The following is a 13,551-nucleotide window of genomic DNA, read 5'->3' on the forward strand; positions in this document are numbered from 1 at the left end:
GTGCAGAGGGGCTTCATCAGAGTTCCAAGTGCAGGAATCTGGAAGAGACCTGACCTCCCAATTACATTAGTTTAGAAGCCTGTGGCACTGGATCTGGCATGCGGTGGCAGAGTAACATTCTACAACAGACAATACGGGATCTACTGGGCATGTGTGTTTGTTTTTTGAACGGTCAAGGTAAGAGGGGCAACAAAAAAAAAAAAAAAACTAAAGGTGGGGAGAAGAAGTTCTTCTTTAAATAAAGAATATGAAGAGAAAAAAAAATTATGATAGGGATAATACAGATATATTAAAATATTGTAAAATAATTATATAGACTTAAGAACAGCTAGGCTCATATAACTCAACATCATATATTTATTTTTCCAAAAACTGAAATTACACTATTAATAAAGCATTACTAAAGGGTATACAATTGATACACATCTGGCTCTTGTGATAAGGCATACCAATGTAAAATGTATTTTTTTTTTTTTACAGATAAAATAAAGTTTTATTTTCAACGTAAATATTTCATTAACATCCAGGTTAAACATATCCAAATGAAGTCTACTTTTTATTCATTGTCCTAATGTATTGCTCCATCTCATCACTGGAAGCTGTGACAAACTCTGTAAAGGTCTGTTGCTCTGCTGTTGATGCAGGCCTCACAGAAACACACTTGAGCAGGTTTCTTTCTTTATCATAGTTCCCCATGGCTCTATGAACTCGACCTCTAATTAGTCTTGGTAAATCCCGGTCCTAAGCAAAAACATAATCAAGCTATTAAACATATTATATAGTTTATATGTGTTTATATCCAAGTGCAGCGTCTACAATATTACAATAAATATTATAGTCTTACAAAGCCTACATCCCTGAGAACGACCAATGAAGACAAAAGCTAAAAGTATGTTATTGCTATTTAATAATATATAAATGTTTCTGGTTCACAGAAAGTATGAAATAAAGTATGAAGTATGAAATAAAGCGCCTAATGGCTTTCATTTATCAGAATCTGTTGGGACACAGATCTGCTCTTTTGAGTTCTTAGTTCTGCTCACTGGATATCACCAATACAAGCCAATCTCATGCTTTTTTATTTTGCTTCATATCATAGAGAATTAATCAAAGGGACAAAGGGGGTTATTTATCAAAGGCAAATTCATTTTGCACTACAAGTGCAAAATGCACTTGGAAGTGCAGTCGCTGTAAAGCTGAGGGGTAGATCTGAAATGAGGGGAAGCTCTGCTGATTTTCTCATCTAATCATGTGCAAGCTAAAATGCTGTTTTTTATTTTCCTTGCATGTCCCCCTTCGGATCCACAGCAACTGCACTTCCAAGTGCACTTTCAGTGCAATTTCAAGTGCACTTTGCACTTGTAGTTTGCACTTGTAGTGCAAAATGAATTTGCCTTTCGTAAATAACCCCCAAAGACTGAGGTGAGTTGAGAGGAGGAAGGGACATCTACCACGAGAATCTCCAAGAGGAATGATTGACTCTTCAGTATATGAAAAATACTAAAATGCAAGCACGGGGTGTACTGGCCTTTTAAAACAGCTGTAGTATATAAAATTTAATTTCTTTTTCACTACTTTTTATAAGAATTGAATTCAGCTTTTCTCAACTTTTTCACCCTGGAGGAACCCTTGAAATTATTTTTAGGAACTCCTGCACCAAAAATATACCCAGTGGGTTACCTAGTTGGGGCTGATTATTGTTTAATCATAGGCTTTCAGTTCTAAACTTGAAACAAAAAATATTAGTATACAAAAAAGAAAGGCAGGCTGCGAAAATAGTAGTGACCCATTGTGGCTAGTGGAAAATGTGGAGTAAAAATGCCCCTTATATTGCTGGTGAGTGGAATGTTGAATTGGAGGTCAGTGGAAAAAAATACCCTGTCATTTGAATGGTATTAGAAAGAATACCACTTAAATTGGTGGTCAGTGGAAAAAGATTTTCCTTACATTGTGATCATTGGGAAGAATGGCCTCTTAAAGACAAGTTAAAAATATTTTTGGTGTCTGTGGTTACATAGAAGTGACAAATAGAGACTATATTTTCCTCATGTGCTGTTGGCTCTGGGTGATGGAGCGGGAACTATGCAGGTGGAAGATCAACTCACCCGAACAAAACATGTCACTTTCATTAACCCACTAGTGACCTCTCATGGGGCCCTGCGCAAAAAAGGCAGATTTACTAAAGTGAAGTGAAGCTGTGTTAACTTCTAGCATCCAATCATGTGCAGAAACAGAATTATCTCTTGCACATGGTTGGATTTTTCAAGCAAACAACTTCACTTCACTTTTGTAATTTGCCCTCCTGTTCTCCCCATTTAAACTGTAAGTGGAGACCAGATTTTTCTAATAGCAGCTATAAAGAAACAAATAGCAAATAGAGACAGCATAGTAGCAGTTATTATGAATATAAAGCAGTAATTATAATAAAAAAGGAAAATTAGATGTACTGTATGCGTACAAATGGGTAAGGGTGGGCATTGGACAAGCACTTTTGCAAGTTCTTCCATACCCCACTTCACCATCCTCATTGCAAATATGTCTGATCTTACAGATTGCAGGTACAGGCTCTCATTTGTGTGACAGCAGAGCCACTATTTTCTGGTAAAGAGACCAGTACTCGCTGATGAAAGCAGTGATGGGAAATTATATGGAGAGCATAAATACCACTTCCACGCTGGACGGGCCATTGTGAATCAGCATCTCTGGTCTGTAAAGAACAGACATATTTGTAAAAGTAAACCTAACATGAAAATGAGCAATTTAAACAAAAAATAGGATAAAAAAATCGTAACCAAAGTTTTCCTTCATGTAATAGTGAGGCTGGGATATGTATTTTATGTAGCGTTATATGAAAAAAAAACTGAACTTTTTGCATAAATCAAGCTAGCCCTGTCCATCCAATATTTCTTAATAGTAAATGAGGCCAACCAGAACATTAACGGACTAGTAGGTTGGCTCAGAGGTGGTAAGGATGGAGCCAAGCTCAGTTTATACAGGAAAAATGTATGTGATGTTTTCCCTCTTGCTTAGGTTTTTCATCATATGTTGCCTATGTTGTCATAGGTTTACTTTAAGAAATGTATACTGCTAACGTTTAAACCTGAAAGGTTGTGCCCCAGTGAATTTTTTAAACTAGAACAAAGTGTAGATGTTATCCTTACTATACCTTATTTTAATTCACATTATGAGATGAATCCATGCAATATGGTCATTTATATTATTTCAAGTAGGCAAAACTCAATAAAGTAATGAATAGCAGGCATTAATGTTACTTACAATTTCATAAAACACACATTGAACATGGTTTTTGCCATCCCTCAAAATGAATAATTTTGATCCATGACTACCAGATGTGACAGCAGAATCAAGCATAGCTAGCAAAACAAGAGCATATCTCTGGTTACTCCTCAAATGCATTTTTTTTATAAACTTCAAGATCTATTGCTGTTTAATGTCTTTTACATTACTGATTGTTTTAGTGTGCTACACATCAGGGTAACACAGTCACACATGCATCTTTACATTCACTATAGCGAGTACAGGCTGAACTGAGCCCCATGGCAGAAGCTCACATATATAGTCCACCTCGGAGGTGATAAAGGAAGTATGTGTCGCTTTCTGTGCCAGAAGTGTGTGAATCCTGCAAACAACAGAATAATAAATATTCTTGAAGGTAAACAATTTACATATTGCAACCAAGTGTTTAGGGTTCAATCTTTTTTTAGCAACGTTTTGAGTTTGAGACACCTCAGCGGAATATCCAAACTATAACATCATTTTTTTTTCTGCATAGTTCTAGTGTCAAGCTGGCCATACATTACACAATATTCTTATTTAAAGTGGAAGTAAACCCATGGATTTAAACAGTTAAAAAAAAAAGGTATGCCGGGAATGCTAACAGCACATTGGCTGTGCTCTCAGCCAAACTATCAAACCATCCAATGGCTGGTGTCATAACTGATCACATGTGCAGCACCATAGCAGTTGAAGATTAAACAGAGGCAAAGATGGCAGCTTCCTTGGCTGAAAACGATAGAGGAGTTTACTTCCACTTTAATTTTGTTTAGATTTACCTGCAACTATATAGTGCAAGGGCCTGTTTGACTGCATACAAATTGAAAGAGTTTAAGTTTGAGCTCCTATTACACAGTTTTGGAAAATTGTACAAGAAAAATGCATAATGTATAGCCAGCTTAGGCAAAGCACAATCAAGCACTTAGAACTATTCCTCACAGAAGTATTGTCACCTTAATGTCATGAAGTATATTATTTTCCCATGACTATCATTTTGCTTGCAGAAAAGGACTGCAATAATATTTGCATTACAGGCAAATAGCTAAATATATTGGTAAAATGCACATTTGAAAACTGTTTATAATTCTGTGCAGTCACTTTTGGGAACCAAGCAACCCTATCTGATACCACATCCATATTCACCTCTATAGCTGAAGTGTCACTTTATCATGAACACTGGGTCAAAACAAAACCCCAGCTTTCTAACTGTACAAAAAATCATATGATAAAAGAGTATGAGGGATGAATGTGAGGCAATTATGACCCTACAAAGGTACCATCCCATATAAAACAATTACCGAATGAGAACAAAAATAAAGTGGGACTTTACATGTACCTTTAAGGGTCTCATAAATACACATATCAAATAGGCTTAAAAAATAAACAAATCTGCAGCATTACTCTCATGAGACCATCCCTCAGATCACACTTTCTCACAGCATGGTAACAATCCGCTTATTTGCATACAGAAAATTTTGACTTGCAGGGATGTTCCTCTCAGAGTGACCTGTAGAGGGATCTACTAACATTAGCTTTATTTATTTTTTAAAAGAGAACAATCTTTTTAGTGAATACATATCTGTATTCATCAGTATGTCTTATACAGTATCTGCTGTCTGGAGTTCTATTTAATTTTTAAGTAGTACTTACATTTATCATTTATCATCATTTTTAGTAAACTGCAGGCTCTGTGGCCCTATTATACGAAGTATAAACTTATCTTAATTATTTCAATGTGACGGGCTTGCAGAGTAATGCCAATATTCCACTTAAAGCGGAGGTCCACCCTAAAGTGGACCTTCCGCTCATCGGAACCCTCCCCCCCTCCGGTGCCACAATCGGCACCTTTCAGGGGGGAGGGGGGTGCAGTTACCTGGATAATCCAGGTAACTGCACCCACTTCCGGGATAGCTCTCTGCGGAAAGGGGCGTAACTTACGCCCCTTTCCGCAAGTGCCCGCCCCTTCCCGCAAGTGCCCCGCTGCCTGCTGGGAAACACACAGATCCCAGAGGCAGCGGGGACCGTCCTCATTGCGCAGCGCGGCTCGCGCATGCGCAGTAGGGAACCGGGAAATGAAGCCGAAAGGCTCCATTTCCTGATTCCCATACCCAAGATGGCGGCGGCAGCACTCGGGTGTCGATCTAGAGATCGGCTTCGGGTGCCGACATCGCGGGCGCGCTGGACAGGTAAGTGTCACTATTTTAAAAGTCAGCAGCTGCAGTATTTGTAGCTGCTGGCTTTAAAAAAAAAAAAAAAAAAACGCGGACTCCCGCTTTAAAAAAGCCAACAGCTTTCTTTAATGTTCATAAATTGTGCAAAAGCATTATATCTAACTGGAACCTTGAGTGAGACTCAAGTGAGAATATAGGAAGGTATAAAAAACCTCAATAATATGTCAATCATACATTCGAGAAGAGTAAAAACTGTGATTGTTTAGAACAATAAATGAAATCAATAACTACCCGGAGGCTCACATTTTTTGCTGATAACTTTTGTAAGTACTGCCCAAATGCATATGTTTTCTATAAACTGCAAGCAAAAGCAAAACAAAAGGACTAAACATTTAAGAGGGCTCAATTCATACATTTCAAGTACCATATTTATCGGCGTATAACACGCACTTTTTTCCCCCTAAAATCAGGGGGAATTCGGGGGTGTGCGTGTTATACGCCGATCCCCCGCCATTCCTAACCTTCTCTGCCGATCTCGGCGGCTTTCAGGTATTTTTGGCAATTCTCAACTATTTTTGGCCGTTCCGAAAGCTGCCGAGAACGGCCGAAAATAGACGAGAAGGGCCGAAAATAGACGAGAATGGCTGAGTGCGGCCGGAAATACCCGAAAGCCGCCAATAATGTCCGAGATCAAGCACCGCCGAGATACACAGGACATCCACTCTGTATCTCGGCGGCTCCATTTTTAAAATGGCAAAGACACTGACAAGCCTGCAAACGACTGATAAGGCTGCAATGCAAGGCTGCAAATGACACTGATAAGGCTGCATTGATGGGCATTTAAATGTAATTTTTTTCCCTTAAACTTCCCTCCTAAAATGTTTCTCTTTTAAATTCCCTCCTAAACTTGGGGTGTGTGTTATACACTGATAAATACGGTAAGGGTCCTTTCACACGGGGTGGATCAGTGCTGATCCGCCCCGTGGATATCCGCTTGCTCAGCGGGGATCGCCGGAGAGATCTCCGCTGAGCAGGAAGATGACAGGTCCGTCTCTGCACACTGCGCAGGGACGGACCTATCACAGCGCCGCTCTCCCCTATGGGAGATCGGGTGACGACGGACCGCAGTGTCCGTCGTCACCCGATCCGATGACGGATGGAAAAAATATCTTTTTCCTCAGTCACACGTTTTCGGATTGGAGTGGGTCGGATGTCAGCAGACATCACCGCTGACATCCGAAGCTCCATAGACCTCTATGGAGCATCCGTTCAGGTCCGCCTGAAAAACTGTCAGGCGGACCTGAACGGATCGTCCGTGTGAAAGGGGCCTAAGTGCATTGTGAGCTACTATAAATACACCTGAATCACAAATCAAATCCTAATCCTAGGAAATTCAACTGATATGTGGAATATTACATGGAGCAGGAGTTGTTCTACATAATCTGGAACCCATACACAACAAATAGTAATAACATGACAATTATATCTCAGTCATTCCATGTTTATTAAGGCCTTACATTACATACAGTATATTTCAATATAGTTATATATATATATATATATACCTATGTGTGGACACAGGCACAATTTTTTTCCAGGTATTTACCAAAACATATTCAAGCTATAGTTATATAATAATAATATGGACTGAAAGTGCACACTCTCAGGTTTAATTTGAGGGTATGTACATCTAAATCGGAGGAAGGGTTTTAGAATTACAGCTCTTATGAATAGCCAACCCCCTACCCCTCCTTTTCAAGGGACCAAAAGTAGTTGGACAATTGAATGAAAAGCTGCTTCATGGCCAAGCGAAGGACACTCTTCAGGAGGTGGGCATATCATTGTCAAAGTCTACAATCAAGAGAAGACTTCACAAGAGCAAATATAGAGGGTTCACCACAAGGTGCAAACCATTCATAAACCTCTAGAATAGAAAAGCCAGATTAGACTTTGCCAAAAAACATCTAAAAAAGCCAGACCAGTTCTGGAAAAGCATTTTTTGAAGGATGAAACAAGATTAATCTGTACCAGAATGACAGGAAGAAAAAGGTGTGGAGAAGGCTTGGAACAGCTCATGATCCAAAGCACACAACGTCATCTGTAAAACATGGTGGCGCATGTAGTGTGATGGCATGGGCATGCATGGCTTCCAGTCACACTGGGTCATTGGTGTTTATTGATGATGTGACAGAAGACACAGGCAGCCAAATTAATTCTGCAGTGCTTAGAGATATACTCTCATCCCAGATTCAGCTAAATGCAACAAAGTTGATTGGACAGCACTTCACAGTACAGATAGACAATGATCCAAAACACACCACAAAAGCAACCCAGGAGCCTTTGAAGGAAAAGAAGTGGAATATTCTGCAATGGCCGAGTCAATCAACTGATCTTAACACAATGAACATGCATTTCACTTGCTGAGGGCAAAAAAAGGTAGAAAGACCCACAAACAAAGAACAACTGAAGACAGCTGCAGTTAGAGCCTGACAAAGCATCAGAAAGCAGGAAACCCAGTCTTTGGTAATGTCCATGGGTTCCAGACTTCAGACAATCATCGCCAGTAAAGGATTCTCAACAAAATATATATATTTTTTTTTAAATTCCTTATTTAAAGGTATGCAATAGAATACAGTAGTATGACATGACAGCACAGCTCCAACAAAAATGTTTTCATCAGTGACCAGATGGAATTAGAAATCACATTAATCAAGCTATATACACTGTCACTTTGGTGATAAGTTATGTCTAACAATTCAGGATCTTATTCAATACCAAATAAGATATAACCACGTGTAGGTAAAAAATTGTAGGAACGTGGCTCCCATGCACACACTAAGAGGATCAGATCACTTATAGGCATGCATCAGTCGTAAAGTAACAGCACGTGGTGGCATACAGGGCAGAAAGTATGCAAAATTGTGCCTGTGTCAAAATATATATGGAGCTAACTGTACCATGACCCCAGTTCCAGCTTTTTGAGCTTTTAATTGTTTAAAATAATTTTGTATTTGTCTGCACTTTTGGTTTTCTGTGTTGTTTCATATTTCAGATTCAGAATATCTCAATTAATCCCAAAATGAAAAAAATTAAGATACAGTTACATTAACAAGAACAGCAATTAGTACCAAATAAAACTAAATTAAAACTATACTCTAATAAACCATCCACAGTATTAAAATACAACCTAGAATAAATAACACAGATTGAAAAGTAACAGAAAATCAAACTATCATAAATAGTACACCGCTTTCCCTAACATTACCCAAAAGCATATTTAACCTAAGAGCAACATACTATAAAAAACTACATAAAAATCCAGATCATAAAATCCTCACACCCAGCACTCATAGAGAAGAAATATATAATATGATGGCCACAGGGAAACATTATTTCCTGGGTCGCTCTGTGGTACATTGTGGTTGTAACAATCTGTCACTAATTGCACTCTGCAGACTGACCAGCATATTGTGGAGTAGGGGGAGAGGAGCTGTCCAAGACTGAACATACCTTGAACAACATTCTCCTCTCCAACACTGTTGTTAAAGACTCCAACTCCAATCCAACAACTCACTGGCCTTGCGAATCAACTTGTTGAGCCTGTTGGTGTTGGCTAGCCTAAGCCTACTTCCCCAGCATGCCACTGCATACAGGAGAGCACTGGCCACCACAGACTCATAAAACATCTTCCGCATAGTTTGGCATATGTTAACCACTTCAGCCCCGGAAAAGGATTTGCCCTCTTCCTGACCAGAGCACATTTTGCAATTCAGCACTGCATCGTATTAACTGACAATTGCGCGGTCGTACGACGTGGCTCCCAAACAAAATTTACGTCCTTTTTTTCCCCCCAGTAGAGCTTTCTTTTTGTGGTATTTGATCACCTCTGTGGTTTTTATTTTTTGCGCTATAAACGAAAAACATGCCAATTTTGAAAAAAATGCATTATTTTTTACTTTTTGCTATAATAAATATCCCCCAAAGATATATATAAAAAAAAATTTCCTCAGTTTAGGCTGATACGTATTCTTCTAAATGTTTTTGGTTAAAAAAAAAAATCGCAATAAGCAGTACATTACTTTGCCCAGCCGTGCCATTCTGCCGATGTATATTTGCCAACGGCGGTCGGCAAGTGGTTAAAAAACCGCAGCCTCCTTAAAAAATAGAGGCGGCTCTGGCCCTTCCTATAGAGCACATCAGTGTTCTAGCTGCAGTCCAGCTTATTATCTATGGGCACCCCAGATACTTGTAATTCTCTACCACATCCACATCTCTGATGGAGACAGGGGTCACCAGTGCCTTCCTCCATTTCAAATCCACAACCAGCTCCTTTCTCTTTGTCACATTTAGATACAGATACAGATTATCCTCACACCATGTGACAAAGTTCTCCACCACAGCCTATACTCAGTATTTTTCCCATCCCTTATACATCCCACTACTGCAGAGTCATCAAAAAACTTCTGAAGGTGGCAAGACTCTGTCTGCTAGCTGAAATCAGTAGTATAGACAGTAAAGATGAAGAGAGAGAGAGAGAGAACTGTACCCTCTGGAACCCCAATACTGCTGATCACCCTATCCGACACACAGTCTTGCAAACACACATGCTGCAGCCTTCCTATCAGGTAGTCTACAGTCCATGACCCAGGAGAAACATCAACCTGTATCGCTGATAGTATCAAAAGCACTGGAGAAGTAAAAACACATGACCCTCTCAGTGCTTGCTGGCTTATCCAGGTGTGCATACATGTGATTTAGCATGAAGATAATAGCGCCGTCAACTCCTAGTCTAGGCTGGTAGGCAAACTGCGAAGGGTCTAAATATTTACTAACCATTGGCTGTAACTGATGTAAAACAAGTCTCTCCAAAGTCTTCATAATGTGGAAGGTTAAAAGCACTAGTCTGTAATCCTTGGAGCCACAAGAACACTGTATCTTCGGCACAGGGACAAGGCAAGACGTCTTCCACGAGACCTTTTGTAGACTCAGGCTCAGGTTACAGACCCACTAAAGGACACCCCCCAGTTGGTCTGCACATGCCCTGAGCACCCTGGGGTTAACGTCCTCAGAGCCTGCTGATTTTCCTGCCATAAAGGATATGTTCACCTTTGGAAACATGTTAGTTTTTTAAATCAGCGAAACTGTGCATGGCTCCATCCACATCATTCATTCAACGAGTTCTGTGTATGAATGAATGAATGAACTACAAGTATAGACATTTTGCATATGTCGGCATGTAGTTCTCAATGACCATACTGTACCTAAATGACCACACAATACCTAAAAATATATATATTTTTTTAATTACCTTTCTACTTGTTTTTTTGAAACAGGTATATACATAGGACTGCAAGCTATTCTAAACAATTTCAGAGTGGAGACAGACTGAAATAAACTGCATTAATATACAATGCACCACCCAAGCCTTGTTAGGACAAACAGTGTTCACATATAGTTTACAAATGTTAATAGAGATCTGTCAGCTCAGTTAACTATGTTAAACATTACTCCCAGCCTCCTCCTGCAAAGCAAGTAAAAAAGTCAAGCAACAATTTTTAAAAATGTTGCTATGTGAATGGGAACATGTAACATATTATGGGGTTGATTTACTAAAACTTTAGGGTGCAAAATCAGGTGCAGCTCTGCATAGAACCCAATCAGTTTCCAGGTTATTTTTGTCAAATCTTAATTGAACAAGAAGACATTAGAAGCTGGTTGACTATCATGCCCAGCTGTATCAGATTTTGCACAGTTTTACTAAATCGAACGTCAATGTGTATTATCCCAGGTTGGCTGGAAAAAATGAAAATACACGTTAAGCATGATTTTTTTAAATTGTGTTTTTAATTTACCATTATACATACCTAATATCTCAAACAGTAATGGTGTTTGGTCTGAGTACTGACTCCAGTGCTTCATGCTTTCAATTGATGCAGTTATGATTCTTAAAGTATTACGTTTTTCTTTAAGAGTTATTTGATAAAGTGGTATAGCCTTTAAAAATATATAGTAATATACAATCGGTTAAAATCAAAAGGAAATATAGACAATGCAACAAGACATAATTTCATCCCATTACTCCATCTCATCTCATCATCAAGTGTCAGAGAGCCATAGGCTCAACTGTAAAGGACAATTGTTTATGATGTTAGTTTTTACCTTTGTAGGGTTAACATGTGCTTCCCACATACCCCATGCTACCTATGCAAAATGAGCATTCACTAGTCACACAATATATATATATTGTTTGTGGAACTGTACACAAAACACACATAATGTACATTTCCCATAACCCATAAGTCCACTACTTGAGCATCTTCTTTGGAACCAACAGTAGATACAGTACTGGTGCATTAGTGTCTGTGCTGAACATGCTGCAGTCCCCTTTGCTGCATTTTTGGTACATGGAGTATAATACAGTGCCTTGAAAAAGTATTCACACCCCTAGAGATTTTCCACATTTTGTCATGTTACAATCATAAACAGAAATGTATTTTATTGGGATTTTATGTGATAGGCCAACACAAAGTGGCACACAATTGTGAAGTGGAAGGAAAACCGATAAATGTTTTTCAAATTCTTTTAAAAATAAATAGGTGAAAAGTGTGGTGTGCATGTGTATTCAGCCCCCTTTACACGATACCCCTAACTAAAATCTAGTGGAACCAATTGCCTGTGTGTAATTTAATCTCAGTATAAATACAGCTGTTCTGTGAAGCCCTGAGAGGTTGGATAGAGAACATTAGTGAACAAACAGCATCATGAAGGCCAAGGAACACACCAGACAGGTCAAGGATAAAGTTGTGGAGAAGTTTAAAGCAGGGTTAGGTTATAAAAAAAATATCCCCAAGCTTTGAACATCTCATGGAGCACTGTTCAATCCATCATCTGAAAATGGAAAGAGTATGGCACAAGACATGGACGTCCACCTAAACTGACAGGCCAGGCAAGAAGAGCATTAATCAGAGAAGCAGACAAGAATATGTGCACAGGACAACTATTGTGCTCTGCACAAATCTGGCCTTTATGGAAGAGTGGCAAGAAGAAAGCCATTGTTGAAGAAAAGCCATAAGAAATCCCATTTTGCAGTTTGCGAGAAGCCATGTGGGGGACACGGCAAATATGTGGAAGAAGGTGCTCTGGTCAGATGAGATCAAAATTGAACGTTTTGGCCTAAAAGCAAAACGCTATGTGTTTCAGAAAACTAACATTGCACATCACCCTGAACACATCATTCTCACCGTGAAACATGGTGGTGGCAACATCATGTTGCTATGATTTTCTTTAGAAGGGACAGGGAAGCTGGTCAGAGTTGATGGGAAGATGGATGGAGCCAAATATGGGGCAATCTTAGAAGAAAACCTGTTGGAGTTTGCAAAATACTTGAGACTGGGGCGGAGCTTCACCTTCCAGCAGAACAATGACACGAAACATATAGCCAGAGCTACAATGGAATGGTTTAGATCAAAGCACATTCATGTGTTAGAATGGCCCAGTAAAAGTTACCTATATCCAATTGAGAATCTGTGGCAAGACTTGAAAATTGCTGCTCACAGACGCTCTCCATCCAATCTGACAGAGCTTGAGCTATTTTGAAAAGAAGAATAGGCAAAAATGTCACTCTAGATGTGCAAAGCTGGTAGAGACATCCCCAAAAAGGCTTTGCTGCTGTAACTGCAGTGAAAGGTGGTTCTAAAAAGTATTGAATACAAATGCATGCCACAATTTTCACATACCGTATATACTCGAGTATAGGTCGATCCGAATATAAGCCGAGGCCCCTAATTTACCACAAAAAAACTGGGAAAACTAATTGACTCGTGTATAACCTGAGGGTGAGACATGCAGCAGCTACTGTTACAGCTTAAAAGAGTGGAAAAGAGGGTCAACAATGCCCATCTGCAGCTGCATATCTCCCTGTGTCCCTCCCTGTGTCCATCCCTGTGTCCCGTCCATCCCTGTGTCCCGTCCATGCCTGTGTCCCGTCCATGCCTGTGTCCCGTCCATTCCTGTGTCCCGTCCATCCCTGTGTCCCGTCCCTCCCTGTGTCCATCCCTGTGTCCCGTCCCTCCCTGTGTCCATCGCA

At 39.6% G+C, this 13,551-nt stretch overlaps 1 protein-coding gene across 3 annotated transcripts in view; it reads right to left on the bottom strand.

Moving 5' to 3' along the window:
• Nucleotides 1-339: 339 nt before the first annotated feature.
• SPATA22 (spermatogenesis associated 22) overlaps nucleotides 340-13,551 on the bottom strand; it is a 28,303-nt gene continuing 15,091 nt past the window's right edge. For 2 of the 3 annotated variants that reach the window (XM_077484540.1, XM_077484539.1), the window contains exons 5-7: nucleotides 11,330-11,459; nucleotides 3,277-3,374; nucleotides 340-741 (exon numbers count right to left, since the gene is read on the bottom strand). In XM_077484540.1, the coding sequence (XP_077340666.1) occupies nucleotides 550-741; nucleotides 3,277-3,374; nucleotides 11,330-11,459 (420 nt within the window). In that variant the 3' untranslated portion in view covers nucleotides 340-549. The remainder of the gene's footprint in view (nucleotides 742-3,276; nucleotides 3,375-11,329; nucleotides 11,460-13,551) is intronic. The other variant, XM_077484541.1, reaches the window with a different exon arrangement.

Source organism: Lithobates pipiens, unplaced genomic scaffold, assembly GCF_037356315.1.
Source record: "Lithobates pipiens isolate NorthernLeopardFrog02 unplaced genomic scaffold, aLitPip1_a1.2 Scaffold_16, whole genome shotgun sequence".
NCBI lineage: Eukaryota > Metazoa > Chordata > Amphibia > Anura > Ranidae > Lithobates > Lithobates pipiens.